Source organism: Silurus aristotelis, assembly GCF_946808225.1.
Source record: "Silurus aristotelis genome assembly, chromosome: 9".
Classification (NCBI taxonomy): domain Eukaryota; kingdom Metazoa; phylum Chordata; class Actinopteri; order Siluriformes; family Siluridae; genus Silurus; species Silurus aristotelis.
This window is the reverse complement of record NC_139582.1, coordinates 16,937,380-16,960,017: the sequence shown is the minus strand read 5'-3', so window position 1 is coordinate 16,960,017 and position 22,638 is coordinate 16,937,380. Positions and strand designations below refer to the sequence as shown.

The following is a 22,638-nucleotide window of genomic DNA, read 5'->3' as shown; positions in this document are numbered from 1 at the left end:
TTTTTTACTACTAACCTTGAATGCATGCCAACTTGAAGTGCATACCTGCATGGCACCTAACGGCTCGCCGCCGGCTGCTCTGCCCCGCTGTTACAGCCCTGTGCTCTGCCACCGTAGGTCCTAGCACCACGTGTCAGGAGGACTCCTGCGCCAACATGGGGGTCTGCATCCAGCAGTGGGAGAACTACACCTGCGACTGCTCCATGACCTCCTTCACCGGCATGCACTGCAACGACCGTAAGTCACTGTTCCTTCCTATTCTGCACTGTACAGCACACTGTATTGTCTTACTGATAATCACACACACACACACACACACACACACACACACACACACACACACACACACACACACACACACACACACACTTCAGAAGATTCAGAAGAATTCAGAAGAGGAATCCTGTGAAGTCATCTGAAAGGTAAGTGCTTGCTTTTTATACACACACACACACACACACACACACACACACACACACACACACACACACACACACACAGTATATATGGTCTGCATTTTGGATTCCGATTGGCCGAAAGACGTACGTTCAGACCACTGAACACTTGAACACTTTTCCTAATGACCCTATGCAACCCTATGTTGGTTGTTGGTTGGTGCTGCTGAAAGCGATCTACAACAAAATGCTTTCACTGTAAGATCCTCAAACGAAACAAGGACTTCTTTTATCATTCAAAATCCACAGTAAAGTAGTGATGTTGGTGCAGATGCTGGATTCAAAATCCCACAAGGTAGTGATCTACCTTGTAGGCAGTGATCTACCAGATGATCGTCATATCAGAACGACTGAAGGACTAAAGTGATCTGCATCACTCTCCTTATCTAGACATGTGTGTCACAGTGTGACGAACTGAATCCCGCTGCACCACTAGCAGCACTCAGTGAAGGGCATTGTGGGTAAACGAGCATCTACATGAGCACTGGAATTAAGCATGACGTCAACCTTCTAGGGTTAAATAGTTGGAATCATAATGATGTTTTGAGGCTTTCTCGCTTTTTTCTTACGAAACCTTTCCTGCGAGGCATTACGAAGGGTTTATTCAGCACTTACGGATGCATGAATAAGTGTTTAGATCTCAGGGAAATTGAAATGAAAGATTTATGAACGTCTTTGTTGATTCTTTAAAAAAGAACCCCGGGTTTGGTTTCACAGCGTGTGAGTTTGGATTAATTGTGTATCTCTGCGGAGAAGCCGTGAAATGAAACACATCAGCACGATTGGCCACACGAGCCCGGATCTGGCTTCAAGAACCGAACATGATGGTACAGGCTTATGATGTTTATCTGATAATATCAGATTATCTGTAATGACTGGAAAATATCAGAATATCAGAACGATAAACTGGGACTGGGAGCATATGTATATATATTGTAAAATGTTTGTAAAGTCACAATAAGGAACTTTAATATCACTAAGCAAAAGCTGCAAATTTAATTAGAAAAAAAAAAAAAAATCATAAATGATCCTGATAATTAAAATAATTTAAATAACGACCAGCTGAATATAATTATGGCTCCATTAACAAAGATTAATAGTTTGAAGTTTGAAAGTTGGACAAATCAATAGTTATTATTATTAATAATAATAATAATAATAATAATAATAATAACAATTAAACAATGAAGAAAAAAGTAAAAGAAAAATGCTATTATATTATAATAAAGTCATATAATCGCCCGTCGAAACACACATTCGACCTTCTGATGATCGAAGACTGACACCTGGAACAATAACGTTCATCTGCTCATCTTCTGTCCCGATATCTTGGACTTTTTTGAAAAGCTAAGCTCTGAATCAGAGGCATGTTGAATGAGATAGGAGGAGACGAAACACAATGATACTTGTGCGGTCCAGGTGTGTGTGTGTGTGTGTGTGTGTGTGTGTGTGTGTGTGACCGAGCTTTGTTGTCTTTTGAGGACACTGCACTTGTCCTGAGTGAACACCCCATATCTGTTTCCTCAGATAGCAAAACCTAGACAGCTTCTTATGATGAGAGATCATTATGTCATTACGGAGAAAGAGAGAGTGTGAGTGTGAGTCTGAGTGTGAGTGTGTGTGGGTGAGTGTGTGTTACTTGGATGTTGTGTATGAACACTAGGTGGCAGTAAAGCATCAGATAATGACGATCTGCGTGCCAATGGTCTTTTCAGCATTTCGACTCTCACTGTTATATCACTATGAAGCATGATGAAGTCAAACCACCCTTTAGGCTTCAACACACATTTCTTCTTCTGATCTGTCCGTATTCTAAACACTTGACATCAAACCCTGCTCATTATGTGGTTCATTATAAGTATCTATGCAAGAAGAATGTATATTAATTCAGCTATCGATCCCTCCATAGTGCAGTAAATAACTAAATGACAGGAAGACAATGGAGAGTCAGCATAGGGATGATATACACACCTCTATAACACACTTATCAAATCCATTGCACACCTCCATTACACACTCATTCATTCTGGAGATACTGGAAAAAACGACCGTAAAATTTCCGGACAAAATTCTAATTGAATTAACGGCATCTTTGTGTCTCACCATCAGAAAGGTCAACGCTTTCCTGTTCATGAACGAGCTCACAGCCACCTGAAATTAAATTATTTAGTAATTAGTCACGCTCGCGGTCAAGATTGACTTTGTGACATTTCCATGCCGGAGCGTTTTACGGACGGAATTAGAAACCCCGTTTGTTCCTGCATCGTCACGCCAAAAACACGGCCTGTTTAAGATCATCGACGATTTTTTTTTAAAAAAGAACGTCTGGAAGCATCTGGTACTCAACTACATTTTTTTATATCATGTACACAAACATACAATAATAATAATATAAAGCGTTTATATATTTATTCAGAACATTATTTACAAAACTGCATTACACTGTATAGCGCTATTTATTGTGCATTGTTCACATGACCTATAAGTGGATCTAAAATAATCGAATAATAAAAGTACACTTCGGCTGCTAAGAAACACAACAGACAAAAATGTGTATATTTGATGCACGATAAACGTGACTGATGCATTGATTTGAACAATTAGGAATTCAGCCAATCGGATTTTAGAATTAAAATCTGTGAGAAATATTAATATTTAGAGATCGATTCTATATAATAATTAAGATATTGCATTACATGTGCAGGTAAAAAGCTACACACATTTACAAAAAACACTGCAAATTGCAAGGGGCATTTATCAAAGCTACTCTCACCCCAGTCATGGACTTGTCACCCTTCTCCCATCGGGCAGACGCTTCCAGTTCCTCAGAGCCCACACCAAGAATGAAAATGAGCTTTTTTTCCTCCTCTGGCTGTTATACACTGAACAGCTGATGATAGAATGTGAACAAATACACTACTGCACTGTCACTTTCTGTCTATACTGCACTTCTTTATCCTCTATGCATCATTGCACTACTGTATATTCAACCCATATTCATTCTGTAAATACTGAATCATACAGACATTCATCTTTACACCAATCACACTCACACCTGTACCATACCTTTCATTTAACTCTATTATTTATAGCGCTTTTTATTTGTGATAGAAGAGTATCTGTGAGCGTGAAAGGGAAAGTTTATAGGACTGTGGTGAGACCTGAGATGTTGTCTGGTTTAGAGACAGTGGCATTGAGTGAAAGACAGGAGGTGGAGCAGGAGGTAGCAGAGCTGAAGATGTTGAGGTTTTCGTTGGGAGTGACGACGATGGACAGGATTAGAAACGGGTCTATTAGAGGGACAGCGCATGTAGGACGAGGGAGGTGAGATTGAGATGGTTTGGACATGTGCAGAGGAGGGACATGGGGTATATCGGTAGGAGAATGCTGAGGATGGAGCCACCAGGAAGGAGGAAAAGAGGAAGGCCAAGGAGGAGGGTTATGGATGTGATGGGTGAAGACATGCAGGTAGTTGGGGTGAAAGAGGCAGATGTCGAGGACAGAGGGGTATGGAGATGGATGATCCGTTGTGGCGCCCCCTAATGAAAGAAGCCGAAAAAAGAAGATTTAGATTGCTATTGATTGTAAATAGGCCACTGATACACTGGTTAGATGCTAAATTTCTGATGCTGATAAATTCTGGAATCTGATTGGCGCTCAGTGATACCGCTCTGCAGGCACTGCCGGATTTAGCGTTTCTAGAGTGCCAGAATATTCACAGGAGCGTTTATGTGGCATGAATGGAAGGAGTCTCCAGTGTCAGCGATTTGCAGCAACCAGATAAAAAGTTTGAAATTTCCGACACTATGTTTATACTGTAGACGCTTATTGACCACAGGAACTGATATGTTTGTTTGCATGGTGTTGGATCAGCTGTAATAGTAACCCGTTATGTTGGTGTGCCGCCTGCTTTTAAAGGGAAGTAAAAGCAATAAAGTGTGCACCCGGGTGAGTTATAGCTCAGGAATATTAGGAGCATGTTCTTTGGATTAACAACAGGAATTCACCTCATGCATCTCCGACGTGTTCCTTATTAACGGGAGCGAACGAAGCAATCATGTTGATTGAGCTGTACTAATAAATTACTTGTTAGCAGCTTCATTGCCTGTTAAATGAACTCGCCCTAAATTAATATTGCATAAAGGCATCGACTTCACCGGGACTCGTTTTTGCTTTCGATTAGCGCCTTTTTTTTTCTCTCCATTTCCTTTCATTTGCATTTTCTTTTTTTTGACCTTTCTGCCGAACGCGACCTTTCCACGACCTTTGCCGCCGCAACCGTAATCGCTCCACTTTTTACGACCCGTTTATGTTTATTTCTTAGAAAAAAGATAGAGGCCCGAATTTCCTGAAAGCACCTCCAGTAATGACTTTCAAAAGCGTCTCTTCATTTCCGACTCGATGATTCCCGTCGTCGCGGTGTCGTTTCGGCGCGACTCCATGCTGCGCTTTCGGACCTCCATTTCCTTTCCTGCACTTTAAGCTGCGGATGGGATGGTCCCCGTAGCGCATATAAACACGCGTTAAAACCGATGTCCTGGAAAATACGCTTCTCTCGTCTGGCGTCGATGTCAGTTTAAGATCACGCCGAGTCACCTCGTGCTCATGCGATACACGTGTCTACGATTTTGATTTGTACTTCTTCCAAACGAAATATCGATTTTCTAACAGCGTTAATTACTGAGATTAATATGAAAAATGTCCTCTTCTGTTCCAAATAATGGCCCGAGGGTATTATTTCCTTTTCCATCTCCACCACGGTGCAAATATATAAATGTAATCGAAGATAAATGCACAGCTAGGGAGCTGAGAGGATGGATTTGTTTTCCTCACGGCGTGTCTGACACGAACAGGAGCGCCGTAATTAAGGAGCATCTTTTTTCCTCCTCCTCCTCCCCCTCCTCCACCTTCTCCTTGCGGCCCTGAAACTTCATCAAGTCCTTTTCCTTTTCTACCATTAGAAACAGGAGAACCTGACGCCCGAACAGGCCATCAATTAAAGCAACAACAAAAGCACAGGCCGAGTTTTCTCTCCGCTCGCCGGAGTCTAATGTAGTGTTGCACAGACGATACGTATCTGCCAGGCGAGAGACACATTATGGATGAATACAAGCTCCTGTGCGGTCTTAAGTAACATTTGTCTGGGGAAGGAAATGTCCAGAAATTGAATTACCAATCGGTTTAATGCGCCCACACCTGCGTGATGCATTAACACCGTGGAATGATTTTCTTCTTGGCTGGAAAAATTAAATAGACCTTTTAAATGTGGAAATGCTGTTTTTCTTTTTTTTTTTATTATTCTATATATAATGTGGAAAGTAGGTTGAATATCTGTTATATAAGGAATAAAAAGGAGTTCCACCACTGATATTTTTCTATAAGGAGCATCTCGATAAGTTTTGTTTCTCCTGCACGACTGCAATTTGACGAGATGCACACTGTTTTAGAAAACTGATGTTATTGGTCAACTCGCAATTATAATTACATGGTTTGGATAAAAAAAGAAAAATAAAAGAAAAATTTTATTTGAACTTTATTTGATTTCCATTCAAAACTCACAAAGCCATGTGGATATAAAAATGGTGGGGGGGAATAAATAGTAGAGGTTTCTTCACTTCTCTCTGATTGAGTCCTCTAAGCGCAGTTGAGAGGGCATGAGCTGTGGACGAGACGTCTCCGAGGCGCTGAGCGAAATCGGCGGCTTTTGATGAAGGGTCCGCAGAGCCTGGAAAGACGAATGACTCGCGTGAGCTCATATTCATCACTCCGCTGTCCTGCACTTCCACCTTCGCCTATGACACAAGATGAAGAGCGGTGGGACGTGCAGATCGACCTCGGCTGACAGCCCCGAACAGGAGCCACAGCACAACAGAAACGCATTACTGGAGCTCTGGAGAAATATTGCAGCGCCGCGTTTTCACGAATAGCGTGATGTGCGGCCCGACTAGGCTCGGCCCGGCTCCCGTTCGGGCCTGGCACGCCAGCCGAATGGATAGCGTTTTATTATTTTATTCTGGTTTATAGAGAGCGAGCGGCTGAGGCGCTCGGAGAGAAGAGAGCTGTCTAAAAATATATGACCAGATCGATCTGCACGGGTTTAATGTCTTTCATTTCTTCCAATCGACCGCGTGGCTCTCTTTTTGTCAGCAGCGCCATATACTGTATGACTTAGTGCCGTGTGTCCGGGTGTGTACTTCCGCTCTCATTCCTTTTTTTATCATTCGGACTCGAGAGTTTTTCAGTATTCTGCACTTTTGGATAAGTCATTGAAATGATGTGGTGTTAGATGATAAGAATCTGATTTTAAAAAGCCTTAGATGTAGACTGCTTCTTAGATTATTGTTGTTGTGAAACCTCGGACCACACGACCCATAGGTTTGTGGTCTGAGAACTCGTTAGTATTTGCCATTTTTGCCACGTTTTTTCTCAGAATGGAGAATTTGCACTCACCTGCTGATTATTCTTTACAGAGCTAAACGTAGAAGGTCATACATGTTATGCAATTTGTTCACTTTTCTATCAAAATCAAGCACCGGATACGAGCGGAGGCTTAAAGTTATGAACCGCTGCTTTAATACAAACAGCTCGTGATTCTGAAGTCGTACGTATCTAGACATCGTGTTTCCATGTACGGTCCTGGTCTGGCGCATGGGGAAAAAAATCAATACTATTATCTTTTATCTAAGACTTTTATCCGATCTCAGAGGAGACACTTTTCTTCTGTCACGCGTTGACGGACGCAGTCGACCCCATCATCAAACAACTTCCCACGACTTCATATTAAAAACCAAAAATGTTCCCATTAGGCAGAAAAGTGACCTTGGTTTGACATTGTTTTTGCTTTAAGGTCTAATCTCTCGAGCGGAGCCATCCATCAGCTCGCGTTTCCAGGAAAAACAAATTACGGCCCTCCGCTGGTACATAAACATGACCGATCAATATCGGAGCGCCCTGCCCTGAAATGCCACCCGTTTTATATCATTTCTAATCATCTTGTTGTCTTTCCACTTGTGCCACGTCGATGCCTTGTGTGTGTGTGTTTGTGTGTGTATATGCCAAAGGAAAAGATGGTGAAAATATATCCTTTTTGATAGCAAAATATCTGTGCTGAGGTTATGATACTATACTTTAACCCTTCTTACAAACAACACACACTCATACACACATTCGTACACACTTACATGCGCATTTATGCCGTGTAACACACTCCAGGCGATATGAGTACGGAAAAACTTTCATAGTTTACCGACACTACGCACAGTGCACACACTCATTATGATTCTGAGTGGGTTTCTTTTTTTTTCTTCTCCACTGGTCCCTCCTCTGGGAACGAAATTTCTGGTGAAAACACTCGTATAATATATGTGTGAGCCTCCTGTGTGTCTTTAGGCCTTTTTTTCTTTTCCTTTTTTCCTCACGTTCAAATGCTTCCCTCAGCATGGGCAGTTTCAGGCTGAAATCGCCACACGGAATTTCATTTTTATTCAAGCTGACGGCTCAAAAACGGAGTGATGTGTATGTACTTCACTCAGCTCGGATACTATTTCTACTCCCTCGACTGGTCACGTGACTATTTCGAATTCAATTGACCGATATGTACTGTATGTTTGAACAAATCACTCTTTCATATTTCATTCCTTCGTAGCAACTCACCAAACTAAAAAGTTATCATATTTGCATTTTACTAGCTATCAAGTTCATATGCTAATTAGCTAGCCCAGTGTTTAGTCTCATATTAAGTCAGTGGTTACTTATAATCCAATTCGAAGGCTATATGCTGTAAGCTTGCTGTCTAACTAGCTAAGTACTGTAGCTAGCATGTTGATTAGCTAGTTTGGTTATTAGTATGAATTTTATCGGTTGTATAAATTAAGGCAGCCTATTGTACAACGACATTGTATAAAACAACTTAAACACTGCTATACCGGCTTGCTAACTAACTAGATGTAGTTTGGAAAGGAACTAGCATTATGTAGCTAGCAGAGTAAAAAAGTGATTTTACCATATGCTAATTTGCTTGTGGTTTGTTATTCAGAATTTGACCACAAAATAAAACATTCCAAAACATTAACTGAACTGAATTTTAAAAAAGAATGTCACCCCCTCAGTTTACATAAATATGGGTTTTTATCCAAAACAACTTGCTGGTTTGAAAAGGCAGTTGCATCAGATCGCTATGCCTTTACTTTATCGACGTTCTTTCCCTCAAATCTCAGAGGACTCGTCTAACAAACTTCACTCAAGATAATAAAGTATCACATGATATTTAAGACAGTAATGGTGATTCCCTCAAGGGTTAGCGGTGAAAGTGTGTTCAAAACTGTATTAAAACGCAGCCCATGTGTGCAGTAGGAAAGTACAATTTAATATAAACAAAACACAGAAAATTCCAGTGGCTCATTTGAATATTCATTAAATAATTATACTAATTTGTATATCAAAACATGTTACATGAACAGGGTGGAAGGGCTTTAACAAAATGAGTTATCTGTAGGATAAAAAATAGTGATCTGTGCTTGGATGTTGGGGAATGATGGTGATCAGTGATTGGATGTTGGGGTATGATGGTGATCAGTGATTGGATGTTGGGGAATGATGGTGATCAGTGATTGGATGTTGGGGAATGATGGTGATTGGTTGATAGAAAACAATGGTGATATATGGTTGTTTGCTGTAGTAATTAGTGATTGGTTGCTGTAAAACAATGGTGATATGTGATTGGTCGTTGTGGTGATTAGCAGTGGTGTAAAGCTACACGTATTCAAACACGTGTTCAGTACACACGTGTACCGATTCCAATCCAGAACAAAGTTCAAATATAAGTTCCCTCAGAAACGTTTTAAGTGGCAGACCGCAAGTTTGTTTAGTCTCTGCCTCAGACTTTGAGTGCATTTTTGTAGTTATTAATAAACTTGAAAACATCCTTGAAAATTATTAAACTTGAAAACATCCTCTTCACCACATCTGTCTATGACTCACTTTTGATTCACGTCATGATGCCTCGCTCACATGTTTTACCTCCATCTGCTACCTTCTTAAAAGAGCTGCTCCGGCCGCTAACAATAATACATTACCGCTAAATTAAAACCCCCAAGCGAGCAAAATGAACAAAAAACAACACAGTGTTCACATTTATTATTATATTTAGAAAATACTAGTTTTAATGTATCATTTTATTTTGTTGCATTTATCCGCCACACCTTAAAGGCCGGTCCGTGAAAATATTGTCCGACATTAAACCGGTCCGTGGCGCAAAAAATGTTGGGGACCGCTGCACCAGTGCACGTCATGTCTACACGGAGGCTTTTTGTTTCCCTTTTCTTCTTCTTTTTTTGGTTCAACAACTGTGTGTATTGATTTCAGAGATAACTCGTGGCTCTCCACCTGATATTAGATTAGTAGATTATTACAGCACCTTTGTCGGGAGGACGCGCGAGACGATCGAATCCTATCGATCATAAAAACAAACGCATCTCTCCATCTTATTGGACCCTAATATCACAGAATCACTTGTTGTACAGTGGGTAGTTTTTCTTCTTCTCCTTTTTTTTCCTTTTGCCCTTTACCTCTGTGCCATGGTGATGGGGAAATAGTTCTTGGAAAGACAGGCAGGATACCTGGAAGGCATTAATTACTGAGAAATGGGGCTATCAATCAGACGTGTGACAATCTGATGTTTGACACTACAGTGAGGGAAGAGGGACAAAAAGACTATTATAAAACGAGGCAGACGTCATTAAGATGTATTGGCTTTTAGGGATATTATTATTGTACTTGGTTCACAGGTAACAAGCTTTGTGCTTTCGTTCATCTTGAAACAATTCCCTCAGCATGGCACGACGGGAAATGTGTTGGGGAATAATGTAGAGGAGCGCCGTTGACTAAAAGAGAGAAAATTACGCCTATTTTCATCACACAGTAATGTTCAGCAGCAGGTGTGTGATATTGTGCGTGTAAATAGCTGCTCGGTAGCGTTCGCCAGCCAAATTCTGAAATATACCCATCATACCTGTCAGGGAAAAAAAAAAATCTTCCCGAAGCTTGTTTTCGGATGCCGCTGTAAATATGATTACTTTTTTATGAATCTAGTATTTCCTAGCAGGGATACGATTGGTTCTGGAAGGCCCTCTCAGCAATATCGATAAAGCCACACATGCATCGTGATGGAGTGCCTTAATACTGACCTGTATCGAGGTCTTTGACTGTCCTGAGTCTGCCTGAAGCTAATTAACCTCACTAATGCTCTTCCTGACGTCTCACTCCTGACCGCTGTGTCCCTGCTCTGTATATTATCAGCCTGTCTCTGCAGTTTCCCGGCTCGGCGGTGGCTCCGGGGTTATAAATGAGTGCTTCAGCAACCTGGCTTTACTTTACACGCCATTTCCTTTAGCATTGGCAGATTGGCCGCTTCGCTTTTACTCTGCGTCTTTTCAGGAATGATTGTGTTTTGCTCGACGATGTTTTTCTTCTGGAAAATTCTGCCCGTAATTTGAACAGTTATGAGAAAAAATGAAATTTCGGGTTAACCATTAGTGTTTTTTGTATCAACCATGTCAAATATAAAACGTGCAAATATGCATTTATATATATACATTTTTGGGGGAGTGGTAGCTCAGTGGGTGACTGATCGGAAGGTCGGGGGTTTAAGCCCCGGTATCGCCAAGCTGCCACTTCAGGGCCCTTGAGCAAGGCCCTTAACCCTCTGTGCTCCAGGGGCACCGTATCATGGCTGACCCTGCTTCTGAGCAAGCTGGGATATGTGAAGAAAAAAATTCATTGTGCTGTAATGTATACTGTATGTGATAAATAAAGGCTATTCTAATTTATACAAAAATTACATTATTAAATTTAAATAAACATTATGAAAGAAACAAAGTGTCTTTTTTTCTCTACCAAGGTGGTTATCAAGCCCATCATACAGTATGTCACTGATTAAATTTAAAAAAAAAGAAAAGAAAATTTTTTGATAAAAAAAAACATGGTGTTGATCAATAGTTGTTTTTTTGTCAATCAGATATAAACTAAATCTTTCCTTTTTCCTTTTGCACGTTATTTCTGATCTCTGAGCGACTTTCATGAGAACCGTTTCAGCTCCACAAAGCACACAAAACATTTGATTACTTCTGGTTTTGGTTCATGAAGTCATACGCAGTGTGAAATCAAGATTAGCTTTCTGATCGCTCTGATTCAGACTCTCCAGACTGCCCTGAGATTTTCTGTGACCTCAAAGTGATCTGATTTATGCAAAGCCAAAAAGCTCCATTCTCCGCTTCGTTGTAATGAATGAGCGTCCTTGTGCGTTCATTAACACTTTTACTGAGGTCTTTGCCAGGACCAGCGTCCCTTTCTCGTTTGTGATTGTATCATCTCCTTTTTGGAGAAGCTCTCCGGGGTGTTGTCCTCTTCCACGCCGCTTGTATCGGAGGCTCGGGTGGCGTCCGAGCCGATGGCGAGCCTGCTGGTCTGATTTACAGCAAGCCGCTTAATGGCTGCTCAATTTGGAGCTGAAACTGGATAATGAGCCCACAATAATTAGCCGAGCTCCACCGAGCGCCGCCAGTAAAGGGCCAGCTGGTGTGACTAATTGCAAAAAAAAATCCCTTTACCCACACTGAGAACCGAGTAACACCTCAATGCAGAGTCGATATCAGCCGAGGTGAAATACAGAGCACTTAAACCCAAATAAAGCCTCTTTAAGGTTTGTTTGAGGTTTATTGGATTATTAAAGGGGTTTCAGGTTCCAAAAGAACAGACATAATGGAAAATGGAGGGACGTGCTTTTATTATATACAGGAAAGCAGTTTACAATGGTTTATATTCGGTAGTATTTTGTGAATGTCCAAATCCCCATAGATCTACATGCAGTTTAGAGTGATTTCACCCATTCATTTTGGCAAAATTGCTCCAAGTTCTATAGGTTGACTTCATGTTGTATGTTGACTGCAATTTTTGCTAACAGCATTGACAATATTGTTCTTACCCTTTTACATCGCTTTGGCTGTGTGTTTGGGACCATTAACTAGCATCGTTTTATCTTAGGTTTTTCACATAAACTTTCCAGAAGCCCAGGCTCTAAGGATAAAAAGCATCCCCAGAGCATGAAGCTACCACCACCATGTTTCACTGACAAAGCGTTAAACGATTTGAAACTTGTTTTATTATTATTTTTTTTTTTTTATCATTTTATATTTATGCAAATTTATCCAATTATTACTGTTTTATTATCACTTTTTACGACAATATTTCTCATTTTTCTTTTGGAATTTTATCATTTAGTTATTAGGACAAAACTTCCTACGATGTTGAAGATCTTCATGAAAAATAGAAACCAGTCTTCCATGAGACCCCTTTTTCTCTCTTCTGATCCACAATGCATTTAGAATATTTAGCTTTCATTGAATGTGTCATGATGTGCTAAATATATGGCTGTGTAGTGTAAGATTTTACATCCTGGCTGTCAGCTCGACTTCACTTACTTTTCAGATCCTACTGAGGGATTCAGGTTTTTTTTTCTTTCTTTTTGGTTTCTTTCTTTTTTTTTTTTTTTTTTTTTAAGGGAAGAACAAGTTAAGATGAAAGCATGAGCCCTCCTTCAGGAGTATGTACAATGAATAATTGAAGGGAAATTTAAGAGGAGGGAAAAATGAAAACTCAATTCCGTTCATTGTTTTTTAAAATGTCTGTCATATTGGTTAATATCTTATTCCGCTGAAATGGAAAAAAAGGAATTGGCTTCGTTTCGGAGGCTCCTCCGTGTGCAGGCAGAGTCGAGTCTGTCTGTCTGTCTGTCTGTCTGTCTGTCTGTCTGTCTGTCTGTCTGTGAAACTTCTCACTGTATGTAAATTTGAATATTGACTCTTAGAGGGCAAAAAAAGCACAATAAATAAAACAGTGTAAAATCTATAGACATTTTTCCAGAACATTCTTGAAAACAGGAAGCATCTGTTCCAATGCCAGGTATTGGGATGTGTCCTGGTGGTTGGGGTTCTCTGTTATTTTGCACCAAAACTTTCCGAAATGTGAATGACAGGATCTAGGTTATATTTACATATACTTTTGGATAGGACAGAAGTATCAATGAATATTCATGATATGCAGATGCCCTCCTGCCATCCCAAACAGCTAGCTAATAAGGCACTAATAATTTTTAATTAAAGGTTGATAGAAGGCTTGATATTTTATTTTTCCACATTTTTTGTTACCACAAAAACTTAAATGTATATACACAATAAAATGTATTATATACAATATGGACTAAAGTATTGGGACACCTGACTTTTCCAGCCATATGTGGTTCTTCCCCAAACTGTTACCATAAATTTGAAGGAACACAATTGTACAGGGACGTCTTTTTGGATGCGTCAGAATTTAATTTGCTTTTCACAAACCTGTTCCAGCGTCACAATGCCCCTGTGCACAAAGCCAGCTCCATGAAGATCTACTTTACAAGGTTTGGAGTAGAAGTTCTCTTGGCTATAGATCTCCAAACCTACTGAACACTTTTGAGATGAAAGTGAACACTGACTACACCTCGGGTCTCCTCACCTCACCTACATCAGTACCTGACTTTACTAACACCCTTGTGGCTGAATGAATCTCCACAAATCTCCTCAAAATTTTTTGGAACAGCTTCCCAGAATGGAGCTTATTATAACAGCAATTAGGGACTAAATTTTGAATAAGATGTTCCAAAAGCATATACCAATCTTATAGTCAGGTGTCCACAAACTTTTGGTAATATAGTGTATACTGTAATTGGCAAGCGATGATCTGTTTTTAGGTTTTGAAAAGGAAGTGGAAGCTCAGAGGTTGTTGTGCTTCTGATCAGAATATGAAATCTTTTGTGTTTAATTGTATGTGAATGTAACTTGACATCTGGAAAAAAAAAATCATGAAGGAACAGGAACTTCTGGTTGTTGAAGTCACCTTATACTTTGTCCGATTTGGATGTTAAAGTCATTAGTATCTTACTTTTATCTACATGGCATTTGGTAGACTCCTTTATCCAGAGTGGCTCGCACATATCTCATAACTGAGCAGTTAAGGAGTTAAGGGCATTGCTCAAAGGCTCAGCCGTGTCAGCTTAAAGGGATATGAATTCATGACCTTTCGATCAGACGTCCAACCTCATACCCAGTGCACCACCACTGCCTAAGAATGTAATATGATGAAATCGTAGTGATGAATTTGTTAGGAACATGAAGTAGGTTAGGAATAGCAAGCTAATCGGTTATAATGCTATAAATATACCTGCAGTGTTAGCAACCCTCAGGTGTTTCTCAGAATCAAAAATCTTACACTCATAATACGAAGCAAATCAGTTCTGCTTTTTCAACCCGACCTATGAACTGTTTTTCCTGTCATTTCACACCATTGTGCATTTACAGGACAGCTTGTGCGTTCGAGTTTCAAGTTTATTTCTGTAGCGTTTTTTACAATGGACATTGGAATTAAGGTGAATGATGTGTATTTATCTCTGATGATGAAGACAAGAAAAAACTCTCTTGGAAACCTTGAGAGGAACCAGACTCAAAAGGAGAACCTCATCCTCATTTGAGTGATATTAAGGGTGTGATTATGAATCTTAAAAACAATACAAAAACACCGGAGAACCATCACGAGTGTGTGATTATGAGGAATGTCCTTTCTACCGTCTTACAATCAGATGACGTTGTGGAACAAGGAACTGCTGACCTACTGAGATCATCGTATCCTATGATTTATCAGCATTATATCATATCTCGTGTGTATCAGTTTTGTTGGCGTACAGCTAAGATCTGTGATGTTCGATGGCCACTTGCAGCCCAAAACTCTCCCTTTTTTTTCTTCTTTATCTTTTGTCATCTGTCTAAACACTTTCCCCTCAAAAGAAATTCCAAGCCACGTTTCTGGCAGACGGCTAAATCTTACGCCTGCTGCTCCTCATTTTGTAGAGGTGTAAGGATGAGGGGGAGAATCCCATCTGCTGCAGGTGAAAGAAAAAGAAAAGGACGCATGATGAAATAGTTTTTTACTTCTTTTTTCGGAGAGTTTTTTTTTTTTCTTCATAAGATTGATTGATAGTCAAAAGGAAAGGAGGAAAAAAGCAAACTGTTATTGCTGATGAGGGAGGATGAGAGAGACACGGCCAGAGAAGTGATTGTAATGTGTAGTGGATGAATGCAGCATGATTAGTGAAGGCATCTGTCTGATTTGAATGCTCTGAACAGCAAAGTTCCTTTCTTTCTATCTTTTTTTTTTTAGGATTTTGCTGCCGGGGAATGAAAGAAAGAAAGTCTGGCTGACTCGCTCTCTTTTTTTAATCACTTCTATCCATGTCGCTGTTGGCATGCCTTCACAAGTTGACAAATTTCACAGCTTTCTTATTGCCACAACTGCTGTATTATTTGTAACTGCACCACTCAGCACTTTAGAGAGCTGCAAGGTTGGGTTTTTTTTCTCCTTTCTTCATTTTCAGGGCCGTATTTAACTCCTGATAAAGTCTTGTTGAGTTCGGCGCTTTTGTCTTATCTACAGCTCTATATTGAGCAACTTTTATGGACCGTAATCCTTCTGCCGGTTCTTTTTTGTTGTTGTTGTTGTTGTTGTTTTTTTAATTGAAAGTATCAATCTGATGCGTTATATTCTGAGATACAGATCAGAGAATCGGATGTTCCATTATTTTATTTTATAGCACATCCTTCAGACTGAAGGTGTGGATAGCATTTATATAACAGCACAACTTTAAGGGGGAAAAACAAGATTTATTTATTTTAACGCACTTATAACAGCTTACTCAATGCAGACACTCCAAAAGAGAGAAGCACAGTGATAAATGGATAAAGAAAACGTGTTAAGAAAATGTGATAAAGAAAATAAAAACACCTTCATTTAAGGAAGGAGTCTCCAGTCCCGATTACGCCTTATAAATAGTAATAAGACATCAACATCTTATTACTTTTCGAAAGAGAAAAGCACAGTAATAAATAGTGAATAAGTGAAGAACACTGATTCTCTTCCTAATGGCACCTGTTAGTGGGTGGATTTATATATTAGGCAACATTTTTCCCTCAATGTTGATGTTAGAAGCAGGAAAAATGGGCGAGCGTGAGGATTTGTGTGGGTTTTACAGATTATGACGTCTAGACGTCTGGGTCAGAGCGTCTCCAAAACTGCAGCTCTTGTGGGATGTTCTGGTCTGCAGTATTGAGTATCTATCGAAAGTGCTCCAAGGAAGGAACAGTGGTGAACCGGCGACAGGGTCAGGGGCGGCCGAGGTGCGTTGATGCACGTGAGGGGCGAATGCTGGTCCGTGTGGTCCGATCCAACAGACGAGCTCCTGGGGCTCAGACTTCTAGAGAACTTCATGCTGTTGATGCTTAACAGGTCAGGACTGTTTTAGCAGCTGATTGCTGTATAAAAGAATAATAAGGATTCATTAACAAATGATAAAAAAAATGCAATTGTCGTAGTGTAAGAGGAACAAAATTGATCCAAAACAAGAATCGATGTTGTAACAGTCCCAGTCAGATTCTTTTCTCGATACAGCAACGTGTTTTATTGCTTATTTATCCCTCTTTTCGCAATAATCCTTTCTTTGGTCGGGTCTCCCTCGTGGTTTGATGATAAACCTGAACAAACCCGCGTCTCTACTTCCCGTCCTGTACCCTATAATTCACTTATTGTTGTTTATTTGTGCCGTGACCAAATGGCCTGTCACACACCAGTCCTCTGAGAGCCCTCAGCTGGAGGTCCGATGACTCTGGGCTTTATTTCTTTCCAGCGCTTGTGTTTGGGCGGTTATTTGGTGGCTCAAGCCTTGTGTGTGTGTCTCCTTCTTTTTTTTTGCTTGAATAATGCACGGTACAATTCTGCCTCTCCGGCTTTAATGAGAGAGGAAGACAGAACCACACTCGAAGCGAAGAGCTTTTTATGGATGGAGGCCAAAGCATCTCCCATTCCATCCCTGAGAGAGAGAGAGAGAGAGAGAGAGAGAGAGAGAGAGAGAGAGAGAGAGAAAGATGGGGACAGAATGAGGCTAATTTTAGCTGGAATGTCTCACCGCTATCCTCGATCCAGCCCTTGTGCTCAGTAATAAGTCCTGTTTAAGCCTGTGCTCACTTCTGCCCCTGCTCATTCCTCTTTAAGAGGCTTTATTTTACTTTTTTTTTGGTTGGGTTTGTTTGTTTGCTCACCCACTCCACTCTCTGAATGCATTATTTATCATGTGCAGTGTAATTGGAGCTTGTGGGCCTGGGTTTTTTGGTGCTATTTTCTTTTTTTTTTTTTAGAGGAAGAATTTTTATAGAATATGACAGCCTTGTCAAATCAATAAAACACAATGGGAAGTATAAGACTGCGGGCCAAACAAAGGAGCTCGGATATCAAAAAGCAGAGATATCGGTTTTGGTTTTCGGATCGTTTCCAAAATGATATAAAATCTCAAAGAGGAAATATTAAATTTGCAGATTATATATCAGAACAGACAATTCTATTATTATAGGGGATTTATATAACTTTCAATAATTAATGCCCCACCCTTAGAAAGTATTCATCTGCTAAAGTAAATGTATGGAGTTGTCCTGTGTAAACTGAGAATGTCATATGATCTTAGTATATAAATACTCATGTTCCTGGAACAACCCAGTTTGTAATGAACAGCAACAAGAAGACCATGGAGTCAATTCTTGGGACAAAGATCGATAAAAGTCACCTATAGTTGTAAAAATATTCAAAAATTTGCAATGCAGAAAGTGATACCACCACCACCATGCTTCAAAAGGGGGAGGGGGCAGGGCTTATGTCATGTTTTTCTGTATACAATCTCCCGCATTACTACAAATATGCTATCGAAACTTTTTCAGACACCAAAACATACTCGCATTTCCCGTTGCTTTATTTTTAAACGTTATTTCTGCCCTCGTTATTTCCTCTCATTACCGATGGAGGGAGGCGACGACCTCATGTTCCAGAAACAGCATCAGGCACCGATGCACATTTGAGAGACGTCTTAATAACAGCCTGCAATTATGTCACATTGGTCCCCACAACCAAGCACACGGAGGGGGGGATCAGACAGCATGACCCGAATTTCACTTTCTCTAAGGGAAAAAACAACACTTTCATCCTCTTTTCATCTGTTCTTACGCCAAACTGACTGCGATACTCATCTGGAATGAAACATCTGCATCCTTACTTATTCTGGATATTCGTTTAGTCTTTTTTTTTTTTTTTTTTTTAAGTAATTTTGATAACTTACACATTTTTATGAAGATAATATCCATAACCCAAACCTCCTGGGCCATAACCCCCCCTCCTACTGATATACCCAATGTCCCTTCTCTGCACATGTCCAAACTATCTCAATCTCAGTGCACAAAGCCAACTCCATGAAGATATGGGTTGGAGTGGAAGATCTCCTGCTTTAGAGCTTTGATCTGAACCCTATTGAACACCTTTGGGATGAACAAAAATGCTGATCGCACCCCAGGCCTCCTCACCTCATTTACATCAGTACCTGATTTTACTTACAGCCTTGTGTCTAAATGAGCAAAAATCGACTCAAATCTAGTGGAACATCTTCCCAGAAGAGTGGAGGTTATTATAACAGCAGATGGAGACTAAACACTGAATGGGATCTTCAAAAAGCACATATGAATCTTATGACAATACAGTGTACATTCTAAACATAATGATGTGTCATAATTGATGTATAACATTCATAATGCCTTATGAATGTATTCGTAGTTCTTTCGGAAGCATTTCTCATAGGCAGGAACGGTGGTCAGATTTTACTACACCGCTGAGCTACAGCTTCTTTACAGCGCTCACTTGAAAGCAGCTTTTTTTTATTCGCCATCCAAACCTCAGGATCTTGGGAGACATAAGACAGCAGAGTTTGTCCATCGACTGTGAGGAGAGCTCGATGATATTATGTCCGGTTTGTCGATGCAGCTCTTCTGTATTTGATTAGGATGATATAAACCTGTCATATCCTGTACTCCACATCGCTCGGACTCACGCCTGCAGTGGCTGCTGTGGTTTAACATCTGTTTTTTTTCTGTCTTCAGTAGAACAGTACAGTCAGAGCTGCTAATGGCTGCTCGTTTCATCATTAGTGTGATTTTCCAAACTAAGGAGCCAAACTAATCTCTGTTGTGAAGATGGGCAGAGGTGAGGATACTTTAAAGGTGTCTCCTGTGTTCAGTGCTTTCAGCTCAGGTTTTAGGAGAAAGTAGTGAATATGTGGCCAGAAGTTGTCACATGACTGTCGACTAATTTGCATATTCATTCAGTTACTGTGATCATTTGAATATTAAAACATAGTTTCAGAGAACGTGCTGAAATCCTCCAAAGAGATCTTTGCTCCTGAGGTTTCACGAGCTGCTTACGAAAGCTCTTCTTCCATTTAATGAGGCGAAAGACATTGTGTTATAATGTTACACTGACAAACCCGAACTGTTGCGTCGCACACACCCTCCGTCGTCGTGACCTTGTTTCATTTGCCGCATAAATAACATCATTAACTTTCCAATATCCTGATATCTCTGAGGGCCTCTATAGCCAAGCTGTGGAAGAATGGTATTCACAAAGGTTTTTTTTATTTTTTTCTGAAGGTTAAATTTACCTTTTTTCTTCTGCTCTATTATGTGAGCAGCTGTGCCATTCTCACTTCAGCCTAAAAACCCATAAAATTTTATTCTCGCCTTTCCCAGGACGTCGCGAACTCCATGTCTGCAGGTGTGATCTTCGGTGAAGGATGTTTGCCGGCGTAAAGTCATCTTTTTAAAAAAGTCCCTTTAGAGTCCTTCTGAGGTTTTCCGACTGTGCGGCTCTGTAAACAATGCCGAGTGTTAGCGGATCGCTCATTTGCCGGTGCATATTTACTCCTGGGCTTTCGCCTGGCGTGATGTTTGGCCACATCTAAAGAGTTTATGAGCTTCATCTAGTGGCAGATGGAGTTTTAAATGGAGTTCTAAGGGAACATCTATGTGTTTTATTGCAGCTTTTGGGCTGCAAATAGGCGACGTGCTTAGCAGCGACGGCTGGATTAAGTGTGGTAGCAGAAACCATGTTCCTGCTCTTGCTCTTTTTGTATTATTGTGTGTTGCACAAATACACAAAAAACTGTTCAAATGTTTCGTTCCCCGCATGCCTCAGTGGGTGAGCTAATGAATTTATGACTAGCTAGACGTGATTAGCAATTGCATAGCCATTTTGTCAATCTGCAAACCTACATATTGTACATTTTCCTTTCTAAAGAAAGACAATATTGTTTTGAGAGGCTCTTAAGGTGAGGTTGATTCTAAAGAGCCAAAATTCTGCAGCGGTAAATAAATATCCTAAATGATAACACAGGTGTTTGTTGTTGTACGATAAGGGATAACGGCGCAGCTTGAACATGTGCACTTGTTCCGCTCTAGAGCTAAAACCGCAGCTTTAGAATGGTTTCAAAGTCACCGCTTGCGTATCCGTCGTATCTGACGCTCTTTATGACTCGAGCGATAACAGTATCGGATATCTGTAAAGCTCGCTCGATCCGCCGTACAGAAGACCAGTATGGGGTTGTGTTAAAGCCATAGGTTCCCTAAGAAGTGCGTATCAAAGGCAGTAGACACACATGACAGCCTGGATATCAGGGTCTGCATCTTTAAGATAAATTCATGCATTCAGGACGTCTCCTCCGGTCTTCTTCCTGCTGAAGGCAGAAGCTCTCGCATAATCAAGAAAGATGGCAGAGAAACTCTGCTTTTTCCAGAAAGCATGACAACGTTCTCGCCGAACTTCACAAATATCCAACAGACTTCTTTATACCTGGATTTCTTACAAATACAAGACGGCCGCATTTATTTATTTAATTACTCACTAACTTTTATTTATTTATTTAACCAAAAAAAATCATACAAATTCAAAAAAATGCGATGTGCATTTATGTGATTATGGATTACAGGGTAAAGATATTACTGCTTAGGAATGTGTATTTATTAAAAAAAAATTATTTGTCTTAAAAAATTACAGAATTTATTTAGAAAACATGAAAAAAATATATATTTATCGGTTTAATTTTAAATTCATTTATTTAATTTTATTTAATTAAAAAAATTTATTTTCTGCTCAGCAAATAAAATTATTTCCAGAAAACATCTGAACAGCTACATAATGCATCATATATATTTTATAAGAAGTTTGTAAATTGTGTTATAATGCACTGTAACACTCTTATAAATACTGCTGTAGACTATAATGGTAAATAATGGACTATATAATGAAAATAATGGTCTTAAAAAACCTGAGAATAATAATATCATATTATTAATACTAGTATGTAGTGTTATGCATGCTATAAGATGCCTTATAAATGCAGTGAGTACTTAGTTTATATTTTTTTTGCATTCTATTTGACTATTGAGTCTATTCATGTTCATAAGTAGGCATAGCTACATGTACTCTGAATGTTTTTAGCTTGCACGATATACTATGCTCTATAATTATGGTTCTGTCATTAGTATTCTTAATTATTTTTTTTTATTCTTAAAATTAGGCTTCCAGGTTGAACCTGTTACTTAGTACTTAATGCATTCATACATGTATGTGCCATACAGCATGCGTAGTCCTATTATATAATGTACTTATCAGTGTTATTAATATAGTAATATTATGTTCAGGGCGTTTAAATGCATTCGGATTGCATTATATATGCTATATGACAAATGCATTAATAATTCATGTGTAATACTTTATACTGATTATGACGGTTATATAATAATATTATATGGATTTTTAGGGTAAATGTCAAATCATTGAGTCAATTTTGAAATGTAAAGCGTTGAGAATATTAAATATGAGTCATTGCTGATTATTTTGTATGGACATAATGCATTATAATTCCTTTAAAAAGCAGCATAATGGAAAACAGAAACTTTGGTTATACTGTATGTTATATATGAAATTGAAAACGAAGCGCATGAGTGCGGACACTGTGCTTGAAAGGGTTAAGGAGTTTTCACTGAACACATAGTTATATCCAGGTTGATGATGTCGCTCTGCAGGAACGACTCAAGATGAAAGACAGAATAGGATTTTAAAGGATTTGAAAGGTTCTTACTTTTTTCTTTTTTTCTTCCTCTTCTCAGTTTCCTCTCTCTGTGTATCCAGCACGGTCTCACACTTACAAATCTGTGAGAATTCACATGACTCGGTGGTG

At 39.6% G+C, this 22,638-nt stretch overlaps 1 protein-coding gene across 7 annotated transcripts in view; it reads left to right on the top strand.

Annotated features, from left to right (window-relative positions):
• The window catches only part of nrxn3a (neurexin 3a), a 299,346-nt gene that overhangs the window by 119,995 nt on the left and 156,713 nt on the right, over positions 1 to 22,638 (top strand). For all 7 annotated transcript variants that reach the window (XM_083551015.1, XM_083551016.1, XM_083551017.1 and 4 more), the window contains one exon: positions 118 to 237. In XM_083551015.1, the coding sequence (XP_083407141.1) occupies positions 118 to 237 (120 nt within the window). The remainder of the gene's footprint in view (positions 1 to 117; positions 238 to 22,638) is intronic.